This window comes from Topomyia yanbarensis, chromosome 3 (genome assembly GCF_030247195.1).
Source record: "Topomyia yanbarensis strain Yona2022 chromosome 3, ASM3024719v1, whole genome shotgun sequence".
Taxonomy (NCBI): domain Eukaryota; kingdom Metazoa; phylum Arthropoda; class Insecta; order Diptera; family Culicidae; genus Topomyia; species Topomyia yanbarensis.
Genome location: NC_080672.1, coordinates 269516065 through 269535434, shown reverse-complemented (window position 1 = coordinate 269535434; position 19370 = coordinate 269516065). Strand labels below are relative to the sequence as shown.

Sequence of the window (19370 nt, the reverse complement as noted above, 5' to 3'; positions counted from 1 at the left end):
GTTAATTATATAGCGAAGTATAAGATTTTTAATACATATCATTGTTCGATACTGTATAAGTACGATTAGTGACACTATTATGTTTGCCAAAGTGGCACAAACACCGGACCGTTAAACATAGAGAATCGTAGTAGTGAAAGTGAAAATCGTAGAAATCTCCCACAGTCAGAAGCGCAATGATCCACCGTTTTCAGTATGTGGGAGCTTGAAATATCGTATTGTTTTATTCCCTGGTTGCAGAATGTGCAAAAATTGCGAGCGTAATGGCCCAACACAGACCAATTCCGCTGACAGTACGCTAATATTGTGTTTTTCTTTGTTTTACAAATCGGTTTGGGCTGTTCACTGCGGCGGTCTCTATTTTCAGTCACCTATCTGGGCCACAACAGGGAAGACAATCGTGGTGTTTTTATTTGGATTGGTATATTCCCGTGCTTGCAAATTCGACAGATTCTACTACTTTTTCTTCTGCGATGAGCGTAGAAGTGAAACAGAAGGAACTTGAAAAATCTACATCTACGGGAACGTATACATTTTCCTTGCATCTTCCGTCTTTTGCACACACAACCACTGGTTGCACGAATTTTCCGATAAGCTCAGTCAGGTCGGCCAGTCCATCAGTCGTCAGTCGCCTTCTTTCTGTTTCCTCGAGTTGAACAAGTGGGAGAGAGATTTTTCGCGCGTGTGCTCAACTTCGACTGACTGGCGGCACACAGTCAGTGCGTTTCGTGCGTGCGTGCGTGATAGATGGCATGCCGGTGAACGGCGGCTAAAAATCGACACAAAACACAGGGTTCCTATTTTTAGGGAATCTTGGTTCCGAGAATATTGTTTTCCCCATTTTTTAGGGAATCTTGGTTCCGAGAATATTGTTTTCCCCATTTGGCGAGAAGCGAGATTTGTTTAGATAGTGGACCGGTGTTTGTTGATAACGGAACTTTTTAAAATTGAATACAAAATTAGGAATTCACTGATTTGCTGCTCAATGTTTGATAAGGAAAAATTTTATCGTGCAATACAAAAACGACATGTCGCTAAATAGCAGGAAAAATTTCTGAAATAATTATCTGGTCACTCACAGTTCAGATCGTAAATAAGACCATTAATCGGCTCGCGTTTTCATCAAGTATCTCAGCTATCAGTCGTTAGCTTGGAAAGAAATATTGTTTTCCCTTTTTGTACGGCAGACCACGGATTGTGGACGAGCAACAGATCACATAAGCTGAAGCTTCGGCTAACAACAAGGGAAACAGAAAAGTGAAAATGTGACTCTCCTGATCTTTGAATGTACAACCGGTGCGATATCACATGAAATTGAGTTTTTAAAAATAATCTTCACCTCCGAAATCAACGCGCAAAAAGTGTAAATAGGTTACAAAGTGTGCATCGAAAAGTGCATCTAGTCACAGCATTGTAGTGCGAAAACTTTTGCGCCTGTCAAGTGAAGCCATTGAAAAAAGGCACCGAGAAAACACGAAAGAAAATCGCCCAGCAAACCAAAATACATGGGAAGGGGATCATTTCACTGGCGGATAATCAACAATTTTCCAAGTACCAATTAGGTGTGCTAAGAAGTTATCTGTGTGATAGTTTAAGAGAAGTGGAGTAAACTGCAATAAATAGTTTATCGTTGTGGTTCCGTCAACTATAATCATTCATAATGTCCACCTCATCGGCTGGACACGAGGAGGAGCGGAAGCCGCTGATGGAGGAATTTTACCGCCAACGGCGGATACTGCTGGGATGCACCGTCCTCATCGGTGTCGCTGTGATAGTGTGGATCGTTGCCATCTCGACCGATCACTGGTTCATAGTAACAGGTGGTCAAGGTGAGTGTTTCATTGCCTGTGCTCCCTCGTGCATGGTTTACTACATTCGTAGGCAAGCTACTAGGCGTAAAGATAGTGAAATAAAACGAGATATTAGTCCTGTTGCAATTCGTCGCTAGCACGTAGAAAGAATATATACTCAAAAATTACGCATTTGTCTTGAATTAAATGCGATGAACATATTCCAAGATTTAAAACCAGTACGTGTGACGGATATTCCGAGACAATTCATTTGGGATATTCTTACTTGAGTCATAAATACATAAATATTCGATATTAAAAATTATTGTTCTCATATTTTTAATAGAGAAAATTTCATGGTCATGGTAAACTAGTTAATAAAGGAAACTTAATCTATGAACAAATAATATCGTGAGTATCAAATATGATTTTGAAAGATATAAACGTAGACAAGGTGCGGCAGCTAACTTGTTGATTTAGCTTCCTCACCATAAAGGGAACATCGATACTGCCATTAGAGTGAACCAAAGCTTGCACTATGGGTGAGCCATACATTACACCATTATTTTTTATCGTTTGCACTATTCAGCAGCATGGCTTATTATACCACAATAGTGCCCATATTTATTCGAGTTCTATGACACGAAACTGTTTTATGTTCTTCTAAAACAGTTGATAAAAAGCGGAAACGGATGACGGAGAATACAATTAGCGATGGTAATAAAACTAGGGTGACACATCAATAAGGACCATCCATAAATTATGTCACACACGTGTGAAAGGAAAAGAGAATAAGAAGATAATTTAATGGCATAGGGGGAAGATGACGTATTTTAAACATGTTTGTTGCTACAACGGGTCATTCGCAACTATAGCGATAAGAGAGTATAATATTTACTCTACAATAAGCACTACCTTCAAATTTTACCGGAAAGACCTACAGTTTTTGTAAAATCTAGTATTTTTTTCTTTCTACACCTGGTCGTTGGCGAATGCCGTTGCAGTATTTCGATACATTTCTAATTTTTTCAGACGTGTTCATAGATTTCTAAGGAGGTATTCTACTATAATATGAACAGCCCAACCTTCATATAAAGGTCTCGCTTTTGCTGGAATGCAGTGAGAGTATGCAACTGGTCAATCACCTTCGTTATTTCCCGTTATTGCGATATGACCAGGAATTTATGGCTGAGTAATATTGGCGTTTGCAATTCTTCTGGATGCCTGCATGAATAGATGGCTATGTTTATAATTCTCAAGGACGGACTGAGTCCGAAAGTATGAGCATCAAGAAGCGTAACTCCAGGTTGTTAGTGATGGAGTAAAAAAATACATGAGCTTCAGTTGAAAAGACGGACAGATAGTCCGGTAACCGGTCCGCAGTGGAGTATACCAACCAACTTACACCGAAACAAACACGGTTCGGGGATTTGAATACATCCGCATAAATTTTTCGGTGATTTGGGGATTTGTGAAATGATATCCTTTTCATACTTTATTCGCAGGAGACGGGCATAGCGTAGATGGTAAATCGATTGCCTTATACACAGCTCACCTGGGTTCGATTCCCAACCTCGCACATAGGGTTAGAGATTTTTTCAAAAGAAAATTTCTCTAATCTGAAAAGAGACGAATGACTCTAAGGTTTAAACCTCTATAATCATACTTTATTCGCGTTTCTCAAACAAGAATAATAGGTTTTTTTAAATCAACATGAAGATTCCTGCAATTTACCTATTGACACCAATATCGTACTGTGATCTTTGCAACAGCTACAAGGAAACAAAGAATCTGAGCCATCTTCATAGTTTGAATAGATGGAACATTTTAGAAGATTTTTGTTGAGAGTTTTTTGATTTTAAATGACATTTAGAATCATAAATATTGTTGTTTACTAATTAATAAGCGATTTTCTACCTGGTAAGCCAATTGTCTGGTACGTAGCTCACCTGAGTTCAATTCCCCACCCGGCACATAGGATTAGACATTTTTCTAATTCGAAAAAGAGGTAAATGACCTCAAGATTAAAAACTATGTAATCGATACAAATGAAAATGATGCAATTACATTGAAAACGTTCCTTTTGTTTACAGGCTCATACTGACAAAAAATAAAATTTAAAAAATTAATAACAACAATTTTATTTTTTGACCTAAATTTTTGATTTTTTGGAAAATTTGGAATTTTCTTCTGTGCATATTTTTTCACAAAGCAGGATACTGGTTTATGAACACTAATCGAATCTCGATAAACATGTGAAAACGGCAAAAAGCAGCCTCTCTGTGTTTACTTCCAATATTGTTTCAATAAATTTCGAAAAACTCTGATGTCGTCTAGCATATTATGCTAAGTGTTAAGGAGCAAACGGAAATATCCACGGAGGTACCCAGTCCTGTTACTCATTTTTGGGAACACTGTGGATATTTTCCACACAGGATTCTTTGGAGTATCCACTGAATCGAACGACAGCATCGAGCGACATAATTCCGTCATCGATCCTTGAGAACTATAAAAAGCTAATTGGAACGTCGTTGCGTTCTGCTTTCCCCCTGTTAATTAACATCGAAGAAACATTAGCAGTGAAACGCAATTTACTAATTCAATACTTTTTCCATTATGTGTTTGCCCTAATGAGGACGGTTTACTAGACACTATGTCTTGTGATTTGTTACCGTTCCGCATCTTATACCCTATACTGTCCATGCAGGGGAACAAAAATATCATCGTTTGGAAATATTAGGCTTAAATGTTAGTATTAAAATTCATGGGCATGCGTTTCAAAAAAATAAATAATATTAAAATAATCTAAATAGTAGGCAGAGGTATAAAATATAATTAAATAAAATGTCAATTCAAACGTACGTCACTAACGATCAATTTAAAATATATTGCACTAAATTTACTTCCTTTGTACTAAAATTGTAAACATACACAACACTCTACACACTATTTCTCTGCGAAGTTGGCACCAAAGTTTCAGTGCAAGGGCTTAAAAATTCAGGAAATACGGAATTTGAAAGGGAGAGAGATAGCTAGCTGATAAAGGGAGAGAAAGGAGTTTTTAAAAGTATGTAAAATGAGGTACTGAGACATTTACATTCCAACCTTCCACACAACCAGATTAATTCTATTCAAAGTGAGTTGACAAGTGATAAAGTAACCTACAGCGAAGACGAGTCCACGAGTTAGGTACTAATATTGTTGGAAAATTGGAAAAATTATCATAGTTAAACAGTGGTGAGTCAGGTTTAAATGAGTTTCTCATCCAACCGTACCAGGACCCATTATTGTACCAGCAAATTACCAGCCGTGCCTACCAGCCACGTACTGACTCTAGCCATTGAAACCACTCCGCGGTTCGCCGTCTGCATTGCCCGACACCCGCAATGTCGTCTAGCCGCCCCAGTTCATTGGAGAGACCAATATAACACCAATAAATAAAATATAACACCAACGGTACCCGCCTTCGCGCCGGTATCGACCACCCTCAAGAGGCAACGACGGTCTGGTAATCCAACACATGATAAGACAGCAGAAACACCACGTGTATCGAGTATATCCCGACTCTCTCATCGTACAGCAGGATTCTTCAATCGCGACAATAACTTTGCTTTGTAGATCGCACGCACAGGAAGAAATAACCCACCAGAATCACGCAGAACGAGTATTTCCCCGCTCCAAGGAAAGCCCTAGGAGAAAAGTCGGCCGACTGTGAGTACACACCTACATACACTAGGTTAAGTGAATAAATGTACTAAAGTGAAGTGAAGTTAGTGACATTAATCATCCGAACTCTTGATCCTAAAGTAGGTCCCGGAGCCGACCCTGAAAGTCTTCGTGCTTTCACGATCGAGCTAGCCAGAGAAGAGACCGTGAGAGTCCACCCCAGACGGTCCCCGTGGCTTGACCAGGGACTAGGGGCATTTCAATGGCTGGCCATATGCCAGCCAGTAACAGATTCGGCTCGAGAATCCTATGAAACGATTCGAATCTTGCCGACACGGCTTATACACACGGTATACCCCAGAAATTGGCCATCTCGCTTCTGTTGTGCCATCATTGCTTGAGCTAAGAATTACAAAATCGTTCCAGTACACACGGATGAACGTTTCTCTTTGGCAGCTGGTGTAAAATGACTACATTTGAAACATGGCAAGCTCTTTTATTAACTTTGCAATGCAGATGGAAGACCCATAATAAACGAGAATATTTTCATCGTTCTTTTTGGCAAGACTTTCGCCTTTGGTAGGGTTGCCACATTTACTGAATTTCAGGAAAGTTTTAGAAAATTTCGAGTTTGTAGATTTTCAATAATTTACTGAATATTTGCTTTTAATGTTATGTTATTGTTCACTGGTACATCTACAGAATTGATCATTAACAAGTACAAAGTTAATATATGTTAATAAAAAGAATTTTCACTATGTATTCATCCAAATAAGGACGATTTGATCATTCTTGTGATTCATATGTAACGAGTCCAACTTTTCATACGACTCATACGCACGGTGTAAACCATCGCTTCGGTGGCGCCATCGTCGCTTGGAACTGCGAGTAAAAAATAGTACTTCCAGTACACACAGACAAACGCTCGCCTTCATGTCAAACGAGAGATGAAACAGTAACAGATATCCTACCAGCAGCAGCAGCGATAATCTCACTCGTTCTGCCAACTGACTAGGCGTGGCAATGAAGGAATTCAGTCAGAAAAATTCATTTTAACACACTATTTTTAGTGTTTCTTTGAGTGTCTTAGTGGAATTCTGAAAAAAATATAAAAAAAGAAATGTTTTTCTTTAAATTCCACCATGTGGAACCTGGTCCCATATAAAAATCGGACAAAACCTCAAAAGTGGCCCGAATTGAATGAAAACTTCACATTGGGGTACTTTTGTGGCGCTGAAATCATATTTGATGTTATTTTTTTTTTCTACCTCAAAATTTTGGCACCTAGGATGGCTCGAAAATTCAATAATATATATATATATATATATATATATATATATATATATATATATATATATATATATATATATATATATATATATATATATATATATATATATATATATATATATATATATATATATATATATATATATATATATATATATATATATATATATATATATATATATATATATATATATATATATATATATATATATATATATATATATATATATATATATATATATATATATATATATATATATATATATATATATATATATATATATATATATATATATATATATATATATATATATATATATATATATATATTTAAAAAAAATCGGTGTGGTGAATTTTTAGCAGAATACACATTTTTTGAAGTGTTGATTATGCTGAGAGACATTTATAAATTATATTACGAACCCTAGGTAATCTAACACTACCATGCGCCTCCTTCAGATATATCATGAAAAATTACCTTTTTTCATACCACGGGGCAGAATGGGGGAAAAAGGGCATTCATTTTCGAAAAGTACACTAATTTTCAAGTGTCATTAACTACAAGCGATCTTTCCGAACTGTTTCAAAGAAAAGTACAGCCACTTCAACATTATAATTTTAATTTAATGCACGATTTATTATTTGTTCTTCATGTCTGAGAGAGAAGAAAGACTCGTATCGACCAAATGGAATGGCAAGAATAAGTCCAACGAATAACCTTTCAAATGAAACCAGTTCGACCCTGATCGGAATCTTAACTAAAAAGAGATATTCATTTGAATAACATAGGTTTGAATACAGTTTTTTTTTTTCAAAAATTGATCATTTATTTCACCATTGAAGTTCTGTAAAAAATGCAACTTTAACCGTTTTGTGTCCAACTAAAAAAACACCTTTAACAGGTCGACGAAGGTACCCGGGTACCCACAAATTGAAATGCTCATACCTATGTCTTTCTTTAACCGATTTGGACACTTTTCGATGTTTTGGATTCAAGAACTTGTCCACTTTCTGATTCTTTAAAATTGAACCGGATGAATGGATCTGGTTCTTGGTAATCCTGATTTTCCGGAGTAATGTTCCAGTACTAGGGTATGATTTGTAAATTTTAATAATGTCCTATAGCAATATGAGTATCAAAACTCTTCAAATTGTCTCGGAAATCTGTTATTTATTGTTACGGGACCTAGAAATGGGCATTCACGGCCATTTCAGTTTTGTGGGTACCCGGGTGCCCTCGTCGGCCTGTTAGGTAGTAAAAAAATTCAGGAGTTCCTCCTCACTCCCGCCTTACTATATCAACAATATTATTAACCCAAAAACTTGACTTAGTGAAGTTCTAAGATATCACAAAGTTCACCCGCTATGGATAAAACATTAGAATTTCATTTAATGAAACCTTAAAAGGTACCCGGGTACCGCGTCGGACACATAATAATTAAAACTTAATATTTGGAGAAAACTCTATTAAACCTGTTTACAAAAAATATCAAATCATGAAAAATCCAAAATAATTTTTTTTTTATTTTATCCGGCTATGCGTCACTGTGCGACGTTTTGGATCTTCTAAGCATTGTACACACTTTTAGTATAAGGCTACCGACTATTTATTGCACTTTGCTATCATTGTACTTACTTTTGCAGGCGACCAGGCAGTTTTCATGACAACATGACAATATATCAATAACGACTATTTTTTCAGTGAAGCATCAAATACAAAGATGTCCATTGTCAACTAAATTGCTATCAATTATATAACGCGAGTTATGCCGTTCACGCTCTTAAATACTTCACATACTGAGCCGAATGCTCTTAGTGTCGATTTCTTCACCCTCACTTAACTTTTAAACCTGGTTCACCAGTACGTTTAAACCTGGCTTAAGCGCTAAGCAAGGGTGAAGAAATCGGCCCTTAAAGCGTTCTTTAATAATGCCTCCTTAATTCCTTCACTTCAAAGCTAACTGATATTTCACGCAAAATCGGTTGCGGTCAGTTCAGAGTAAATAAACATTGCTGGTTAATGTCAGAAACATAACCGAGAAGTTGATAAGGCTAGCCAATGACATCAAAATTATATCATATCAAGGTACTGGAAAGTTTACCACTCACATCACAAGTTTACCAGGAATCGGGTAAATTTCAGAATTCAAAACAGGGAAATCCAAATAAAAGTCTGGGAGTTGAACCATGGACTCTGGACTCTGTACTCTGGACTCTGGACTCTGGATTCTGGACTCTAGACTCAGCAATCCGGACGTTGGGCTCTGATGGTTGGGCTCTGAATCTAAGGCTTTGGAATCTGGGCTTTGAATTTGTGGACTTTGAAGTCTGGTTTTTGAACTATAGACTCAGGACTCGTCACACCGCACTCTTGACTCCGCACTCTTCCTCTGAACTTAGGTGGACTCTAGACTCTGATGAAGTCTACACTCTGTCTCTAATGGATTCTGGTGAACTCTGAACGTAGGATGCTTGATTCTTTACTCTGGACCCTGGAATGTAGACTCTGAAGACACCAGAAGATGGTAATGTTTCACACCCCAATAAATAATATGTATTTTATTTAAAGGAACACTTCTTCAGGTTGAATAAGGTGAGCTATCAAGCATTCCAAGAGGTATTCAAATATAGATTTTAGATATAATAATGTTAACCGATCCATCATATTTCGTTGAATTGTGCGCCTAAATATACGCATGATAAATTAGACGAATGTTTCCTACCTCGTACAACGCCCACACATTGTCTAGAATCAAATAAAACAAGTTCAACGATACATTAACAGGAAATGAAGCCGAACGGTGTGACTTGTTGTTGATTTCACTGTTCAATTATCAATCTTTATTTGTTTATATTCCATGTAAACTCACCCATGTCAATCCAGCGCGAAAAAGTTAACTAGCTTCCGCCCGGTGGAAAGATAGACAAATAAAAATGCTCAAACATAAATTCCCGGCGGCAGCTGTTACATGCCGGCGCGATTCGTAGACTTCTCTTCACGCTCGTCCACGTTTTTATTTACGTTAAAATCTGTCTGGTTGAAATTCCGTGTGAATGCAGAACCCATTAAATCATTTCGCATCATATATTTATTGACTGCGATGGCGTGCACAAAACAAATTTTGCACGGCTAGTCAGTTAACTAATCCCGACCAAGAGGAAATAAGAAAAATTATAACAGAATCAAATTTTCGTATCAAATTGTCTTGTCTTGAGTTGCCTGCAAGAGAGAGAAACTTATCAACGAGTGACATAAATTAGATTGCATTTTGTTATGATCATTCGATCGGCCACCACCGTCAATCGCCTTTCAGTTTGAAAATATGATTAGGCTTCTGTTTAATTTTTCAAACATATCAAAGCCCCTGTTTGAGAGATTTCGTCGTGATTTGATGGGAATGTCTTGCATCTACGAGAACCTCAAAAGCAATTTTCTGGGGTTCTATTGAAAATAGTGAAATAATCAAGTCGACAGCTATATGATGACACTAAACGCCATTCGATGAAAAAATAACGAAAACAATTCTTTTTTTTATAATCAGTTGATTTAAACAGAAAGATAACAAATATTACAAAATTTTCCTTTAGTTTTGCCATATTTTCAAATTATAGTTATTGAAAATTATTATTGATTTTGATTCAAGATTCACATCATACAAAAACACAGTAAGCTAGCCAAGACGCACATATTACTGAATTCATCAAACTAGAGACAGCAGCTATGTTCATTAGAGTGGCTCGCGGTTGTATGGGAAAACTTCAAAATGATTTAAACTTTTTGAGTTCCTTTTGTGGTCCAAAATTCATGTGCAAAATTTGGGAGCAGTCGATTGCTTCCCGGGTTTGCGCATTGCGTTCAAAGTTTGTATGGGATTTCATATGGGGAAATCAATTATTTGGCATTTCACTCACTATGCAAAACCAGCGTTATAAAATTATATTTCAAACCTTGGTTAACAACTTTGTCGAAGACTTTTCAAAAAATAGTTATAACGATTTTAAAACTTATGGTTCAATCCAAATGCAAAAATTTATTATTTATTCCAACACTGCCAGTGCACCACCGATATCGACATTTAAAACTCAAATAAATGGGAATACATTCATCGCAGAGACTTGGTACCTTAGAATGAAATGTTAATGAATTTCTGAATAACATAGACATAGCCAGAAAATGAAAAGAAGGGGGGGGGGGGGGGCTTGTGTACTCCCCAGTCCCGCTTTTTAGTCTTTTTTGTATAAAACAAAGAATCATTACGTCCTTTTAAATGTGAACGACTGAGCTTTCTTAATATTTTGATAGATTCAAATATGAATCAGACTACAATCGTTGCTGTGGGAAGTAACATATCCAACATTTAGGATTTACACCTAAAAACTTATGTGTTGCTTTTGCTTGAGGCTAAAGCTTTCACCAAAAACGTTTATTTGAAGTAACTAACCTGGTTTCGTTCCTAGATTCTCAAACGAAAACGTCAATAGAAAAAATTCGAGACTGCAAGGAATCTATGGATATGCATTTTTTAAATTCTGACTCTGAGCGGCTAAGAAATAGTGTTTTAAAATATGAAAAATGTATACATCGCTGTACCAATTTAAATGAGATAACAGCAGAGCCTTTAAATAGTAGCACTCAAACATGTAAGATCAATTTTTAATTCGGCGGTATAAACCTACGTTGAAGATGTACTCCTTATGTTATAGGGGCCGTACACAAATGACGTAGCTTTTTCGGAGATTTTTGACCCCTCCCTGCCCCCTCGTAGCATTTGGTCACAAAATTTTAACCTCCCCCTCATAAAAAATGTACCATTTACCTACCCCCCCCCCTCTCATCCTATGCAACGCGGCCGGGGGATGAAAACAAATTACATATGTTTTTCAATTATTTTAAATACATGTCCATTCAAAATGTTTGGTGACTTTTATCAACATTTTCATTACAACAGCAAATTGCGTACAAAATGAGCCCATTTCAGGACAAATATAGTGTTGATAGTTTTGTTTTGAATTTTATATGTCAAGGGAGCGTGAAGAGAAGTCTAAGTTCACAATCCTGCAGTTGCCGATGACTCGAAGCAACATTAGCTAACTAATGTAGCAAGTTAAATCCGCATACAAAATCTTTTCGTTATTTGCGAGCTTGTAATTCTGCGAATCGTAAAATTTACCTCATGAAAAATCGCATAAAAAGTAACTTGTGCGAATTGAAATTTATTTTTTCTTGGGAATGGAGGAACATTAAATTGTTTTCTATAATTAATGGGTTTTGATGCCCGTCGAAAAATTTCAACTTAATGCTACGTCGCCCTACCCTCCCCCTCGTCAGTCTTCGTCACAAATTTGGTATATCCTCCCTACCCCCCAAAATGCTACGTCATTTATGCATGGCCCCATACTAAACTATCAAAAAAGGGGACTGAGGATTACACAAGTCTCCCCTCCCCACATTTTCTCATTTCTTGCTACGTCTATGTTATTCAGCAATTCATTCTGAACATTTCATTCGAAGGTACCGAGTCTCTGCGATGACTATATTCTCATTTACTTATGTTTAAAGTATTGGTGTCGGTGGTGTACTGACAGTGTTGGAAGAATTAATGAATTTCTGCATTTGGATTGAATCATAAGTTTTAAAATCATTATAACTATTTTTTGAAAACTCGTAGCTAATTATCGTCTTCGATAAAGTTGTTAACCAAGGTTTGAAGTATAGTTTATAAAGTTAGTTTTTCTTATTGAGTGAACTAGCGATCTTTGTTAACGTAAATCCAAAATAATTGATTTCCCCATATGAAATCCCATACAAACTTCGAAAGCAATGCGCAAAGTAGTAATCGAAGTAATCGACTGCTCCCAAATTTTGCACATGAATTTGGGACCACAAAAGGAACTCAAAAAGTGCTGTGCTGAAAAATGTCATATGTCGAGCCACTCTAATGTTCATACACTCCGGGTATAACGGTTATGCGGGTAGGTAGTCACCTCAGCTTGTAAAGCTTGTTTTGGTGTGGACACAACTACTAGAGCCAGTACACAAACAAAAGAAACTCAAATGTCCTCATTGGCAGTTTTAACTAGTTGTTCTTTAAAAACATTTTAATAAAAGAATGATTTAGTATTTCAACAATTTAATTCCGTCCAGTTAAAAACAAAACGTTCGAAATATCCTATGTTGTATTTGACGATGAACTGGTTTAATTCAACAATGAGATCAGTTGACTTCCACTTATCCTGGATGAAACGGTAGTGTAACGGCACATGTGATTGTGTCCGAACTAAAACAAACGTTGCAAGCTGAGACAAGCCTTTCTAGCTTTAACTCAGGTAAGTTTTCTCAGGTTTTGTGCTAGGCCGAAACGTTCGTTTCCAGACTGAGACTGACAGCATGGATAATATTTGTCAAAAACTTAGATCGCCCAAATATTAACTAAACGAAATCAAAAAATCAACTAATTTTTTGGTTGAAATTATGATTCCGTGGATTAATCGAAATCGAATTGTTATTGCTTGATGATTGCATGCATGCACAATTTGGTTAAAAAAAAAACAAATTAACCAATTTGTAAACCGCCGCAGGAAGATCAGGCTTTCATTATTTTATGTCTTCAATCGGCTGTATTCATTTTATTTTGTCAGCATAATAGAAAATATAGTGTTGGCTTTTTCCTATAAAAAATTGAGAAAATCAGAGTCAATAATGAAAAATGCATGAGGTTAATTTCATTGGTGTATCCGTTTTTGGAGCTAGCGTCAATCCGGCCCTAGTTTAGTCCTGTCACTAAGTTTTTGTCGGATTCTGATGAGACGAAACGCAAATTCCCTTACTAACTAGCTGAAGATGACAACTTAGTATGTCACGCTGTTTTCATTTTATGGTGATTTTTATAACATAGCTTAGGGTGTCTCCCAAAAAACAGTTTTTCCGTACAATTCCTCAATGTGATTTTTTTTCATAAAGGTGTTCTGAGCACTTCAAAAGCACAAGGAGTGATAACTTTTACTGAAAGTAGAAAGTTTTATCTTCTCTAGTTAAAAAGTTATACATGATTTTCACTGAAACATACGACCTTTTCAAATGTTGATACCTCAAAAGAGGTAAACGAACATGGATTATTTTATTTGCATTTAAAAGATTCTACTTTTGTCTGTAAAATATCAAAAGTTTGGAGAACTGTTCATGTCATACTTAAATAAAGCAAATTTGATAAAAAGCATGTTTGCATGTAATCTAAGAGGGTAAATTGAAAAAAAATCAATTACACAGTTTCCTTGAAGTCTAGCTGAGTCCTAGCAAGGTACATATACATTTACAGAGTTTTTATATTGCAGATAAAGTATTCGTTAGGTTACCGCACTACCCAAGTAACCATAAGCATTAAGCGATTGCACTATATTGGCTATACATTTGCACTCATGTTGCATTGAAACTCCATTACAGCATTAACAATGCAATAAAGCTCTATATTAGCATCAATAATGCATAAATGCACAGCCGAAATATAGCATTATCGCTTGCTCTATATGAGCATATAAAGCTGATATAATGCGTACATGCTTCACGGATCTTTAAAGCATGTAAGCATTACATGCGCATTTAATGCCCCTATAGAGCAAATAAAAAGCCGATATAATGCTATTGTAGTGCTGTGGATTTATTCGTTATGCAACTCTTCTTGAAGATTATATTCGGCATATTTCACTTTAATCGAATATATGTAACATAGTTCAGGCAGCAAACGCAGCGCACTTACCCTGGAGGACCTATTAAGGATATTCATTACAATGCATTAGAAGAGAGTCAATAACGGTTTTAAACAGAACATTTATTTTAAAAAATTTCCTTTTTGCTCACAATACCGAAAGGAAACATAAGAAATGGTTTAAAAACCGAACAAAAAAATGACAGCTAACTGAAGCTTTCTAATAGCATTAGTAGTGCCAATATTAGGCTTTCAAATTTGACATTTGTACGCTGGTGCTATATAATAACATTAGTGCGGCAGAAACGAGCTGTCAATCTCTGCACAGTAATAGTACTATATTTCGCCTTTTCTGTCATAATAGCAGCATTATATCAGTATTTAGGGCTTCACGGCTCTATAAGACTGTTTTATATGTGGATTTAAAGCAAATATTAGGCTACGTTATAATGCTTATTGGTTACTTGGGTACAACTGTTGGAATGCATATAAATTAGGATCAATATCTCTTCAATGGTCGTTGTTATCGCTTGTATACGTGTATTTTTCAAATCATCCGATACGTACAATAGGAAATACATACCTTGATTTATAACATCTCGCGCAATCATAACTGTTTGTCTGTATAACTTGTTATCACTCGGTAGTTTTCAACCAAAGTAGAAGTAGCGAATTCTGTCTAAATACTGTTACAGTAGATAGTAATCCGGCCCATCACGCAGATAAGATTAGCTTTTCTAAGTAATACTCCCACGGTCGGCTGTGTGGAGTTCAAATTGCTTTTGTTTAGGAAACAGGATACTTTCGGTAGCCGGCTGCCCAGAGTTTAAAAAAACAAAAACTAAACAAGATCTTTTCTTTTTCGAGTGATCGTGTACTCGAAGACTAACTTAACAACTACATAATAAAATATTCTTTACAGGTCGCATCGCTTGCTTGGAGAGAATCCTAGACCTTACATCCTTGCAAACCACCAACTCCGCGACACCTATGGAAGAGTCTGATGAATCGTCGTCCTTTCGTTAAGTAGGTGGAGCATCAACACTTCCCGTCTACCTTATCCTTTATCCTTCCCCGTGAACGATGGAGATGGGGGCGGCCGGCAATGATGGCTATCATGTGTTAAGATTTTAATATGGGTCGGATTGGTATGAATAACCACTTCCTAAGCAACTCTTATTAGATAATCAGCAGTCATACATGATGAAGTCAGTGTGCAATCCGCCAAAATCATCGTCACAACGCTACGCAACGCAACAAACTCTAATGGTAGCTTGTTGGCCAAACGATCAGTACACTGTAATATGCAAAAAGTACTGTTACTCAAATCTGATTTATTTGAGAAAGACAAAATGCAATTAAAATTATCTATTGCCCCCTGTTGAGATATCAACATTTGAAAAGGGCGTATTTTTCTGTGAAAATCATGCATAACTTTTGAAGCTGACAAAATAAAAACTTTCTTTTTTCTGGAAAACTTGGCGGGTTGAGATATAATGTTGTCATTTTCAACAAAGTTAATATTTGATGGCTCTACAAAATTGCGGAAGAAAATATTGTTCTAGCTCAATTCACCTCTGAAAAAACTTATTTAACTTTGATTGTTTTAAAACCACCTTCAAACAGTTCGTCACACACGCACAGTTTCTAAGATAGCAAATCTCTAAATCCAAAGTTGAACGTGAACAATTGTTTCCTGCTAATTTCGCTTCGAACTGGTGTTAGAGCTTATGTCTAAAATCTTTTTGGGCGTAAAATGAAAACATGCTCTCTCATTGGTTTCCGAAAATTAAAAAGATATTTCTTAAAATTGATATCTGAATTGACCCAACCTTTTGAGGGAAATTCATAGTTTCGGGTCATTTGCATTTGACAAATATATTGCCATTATTTATAATTAAAAATCCCACAATGAACTTCTAGACGGCGATTTACACTAAATCTAATGCCATTTTTATTTTTGACAGTGCACTACACCGGTGTAGTCGGAGCTACACTCATTCAAACTTGGGTGTAATCAGTCTATCTATTTTTGCCCAACATCTTTGTGAAACCAGGTAAAAACGAAAATGGTATCAGAGACTACGCCAATGATAAAAAAATGAAAAATTATCGTTACCAACCATACCACAGATCACTCTACAGAAAATAAACAACCAAATTTTCTCGACGTTTTGTCATTTGTCTCTCCTCATTAATTACCATAATGATCAAAGAAAACTGCTGCGGTTGCATATGGGAAAGAATCGGGGATGGAAAGATGGAAAACTCCGTGCTGCTTTTCGCTTTTCGAACGAAAAGGGAAAACGATCCAAAATACAACTATTTTGGCATACGCTCCTGTTGGCACCGTTTCGAATGCATTTTTTCTGCGTTCGGGAGACTTCTGTCGAATTGTCTGTCTACAGAGTGAAATCGAAAGAATAACGAAAAGGAAATTTTTATTCATTTTAATTTTGTCCTTCACTTATTCACTACATTGTTCGTAATTTGAATCGTATCATGGTGGTGAAGGCTGTAGTGAAGCAGACAAAAGTGGACAACGGAATCAAGAGCGAAAGACCGGTCGTTTGGCACTTTGTCAACTTTGCTGAACGCATAGTTGATTCATATCTAGTATATAGAGTGTCGTTTTCATTCGGTTCCGCCTTGAGCACCGAATTAACTGACATGTGTTCGGTTGGACTGACTCAAACAACGATGAGCGTTAGCGAATTTTGTCGAAATTCTTTAATTTATAGCATGACACATCTGCACAACCTAAATAGCACGCAACCATATGGATCACAATACAAACTATCATAAAACATGAAATATTATGGCTTTACTGTTTTCACTCTCCTTGGTCGTTTCGACTTTATTTTATATATACTAAAAGCGCATCTTCTCTATATTGATGATCCACCACGGCAGTGACTATTTTTTTTTGTTTCAAAACCGTTGACACTATATGTGGACGGACTTGGTTCAGTCCTTTTGATTGGGAGAGTGTTCTTTTCAAACATATAATCTTATTTTCCTTGACTAACATGATGGCTTTTTATTCAATTCGTTTATTTAATAAGACACGTTTGCGTTAGCTTAAACTTAGCGACTTAGGTACCAATTTCTTTGTCGTACATTTTGAATTTCTTTAAACTAAAGGATTACACATTGAATTATTATTTTTTATAGTGAAACTAAGGAAATTTTATAGCTATCTTATACATATACAAGAGGGGATAATATAATATTCGTAGGACTAGGGGGTCACTGTTATTTTTTATAGTAGTGCACTTTAGGATTTTTAGCAGTAAGATTGTTGAAGCAATTTATATTAGATGCATGTTGCTAGATTTGGCAACGCTGGAGTCTCGCCGCGCATTCCTGCAAAAAATATTCATTTTCGATAAGTTGTCGAACAATATTGACTGTCCTGATATTCTTTCAAAGATTACTAACAACTTTGTTGAACACTCCTAACATTTTTGTATTTTCCTCTCACCTCGCAGGAATCTTCATACCTGACACCAGACGCTACTTCAAATCATCACATTCTGGGCTGTGGAAAATATGCCGGTACGGAATGACACCGACGGTGCTGCCTCACTCGAATGCCACCCGCAATTTCACCACCCTTTCCTACATAAACGAGAACCGAATCGCAAACATGAAAAACACAATCGCCAAGGAAGACTACATCCAGGAGTTCCTTCGGGAGGACCTACGGGTGGACAATCTAACCGAAATCGATGACAACTTTCGGCGGCATCTGTTCGCCAGTTGGATCACCGAAAATACGGAGTTTTTTGAATCGCTGAAGAGGTCCTACCACGAAATCACAGCTCACAACAGTGAGCAAGCAAGCGTTTCGGTACACAAACTGAAAAACCCACCGCTCATGATGCTGGATCCCACCGATATAAGTTCGCTCAAGGAAACGGTCGGAATGTCCGGTGCACTGACGACGGTATCAATAAACTCGACGGAGGTTAATATCCTGGTACCGCAAAGGCTTCGAGAAGCTCTGTTCGACGAATGGGAGCAAAAAGCGGGTGTGGTATATTTACTGTGGAGCTTCTCGAAGGCGATGGGCATTCAACCGTTCATAACCAGCCCCGATGGGACGAAATTCATCATAAGGCCACCACTGCCACCGAAAAAAGGCCGAATTGGTAATGGATACGAGTACGTTCCGTTCAGTAAGTACTGCTGTAAGGTAAAGGTAATTTATTCGTGGCTTCGGTAAAAAAAATTGTATAAATTTGATTTCGGTATTTATATACCAAAGGATTGATCTTCATTTATGCGAAAATAACGGAAATAATCGGAATATAACATTAGGATGAGGTAATTGACTTTCATCAATAGTTTTGTTAACCTATGTCAAGATATAGTTACAATAAAATCCAAACCGACTAACCGATCAAATCTGACACTGGCAGTCAATTTCCTCGATTGTTAGGATATGTGCATTAGGGTGACAATGATTTACATGGAAAAAAATCTCGCAACTTGCATCCCCAGCGTCGTTGCAAATCATGAAAAAATAACACTGTCCAAATTTGAGCGAAATCAATTAAGGTTGGACAAAGAAAGAGTAAAATTCGCAAACGAAAAAATGCAGTTTTTCCACACCGTATGTCAGATCTTTATAAAAATCAATCAGTAGTACTATAACAACATTCTACATACGCTGATTGATTTTTATGAAGATCTGACATACGGTGTGGTAAAAAAACTGCTTTTTCGTTTGCGAATTTTGCGCATTCTCTGTCCAACCTTAAGCCCAACCCCTCCCCAAAGATCTCAAAGTTTGTAAGGAATTTTTGGTCAAAATATATGGGGAAAAACTCGCAATTCACAAAATTGCCGAACACGGACCTAGGCGCGAGTTAAGATTCTGAAGATATGTCGAACAAGTTTCTCGAAGACTGCAAGA

The 19370-nt window shown here is 36.7% G+C and overlaps 1 protein-coding gene across 3 annotated transcripts in view; it reads left to right on the top strand.

Annotated features, from left to right (window-relative positions):
* The first annotated feature begins 406 nt into the window (after positions 1 to 406).
* Positions 407 to 19370, top strand: part of LOC131689703 (uncharacterized) — a 47668-nt gene continuing 28704 nt past the window's right edge. For 2 of the 3 annotated variants that reach the window (XM_058974968.1, XM_058974966.1), the window contains exons 1-2: positions 847 to 1829; positions 17941 to 18630. In XM_058974968.1, coding sequence (XP_058830951.1) covers positions 1661 to 1829; positions 17941 to 18630 — 859 coding nt within the window. In that variant the 5' untranslated portion in view covers positions 847 to 1660. Of the gene's footprint in view, positions 422 to 846; positions 1830 to 17940; positions 18631 to 19370 lie in introns of those variants that run through there. The other variant, XM_058974967.1, reaches the window with a different exon arrangement.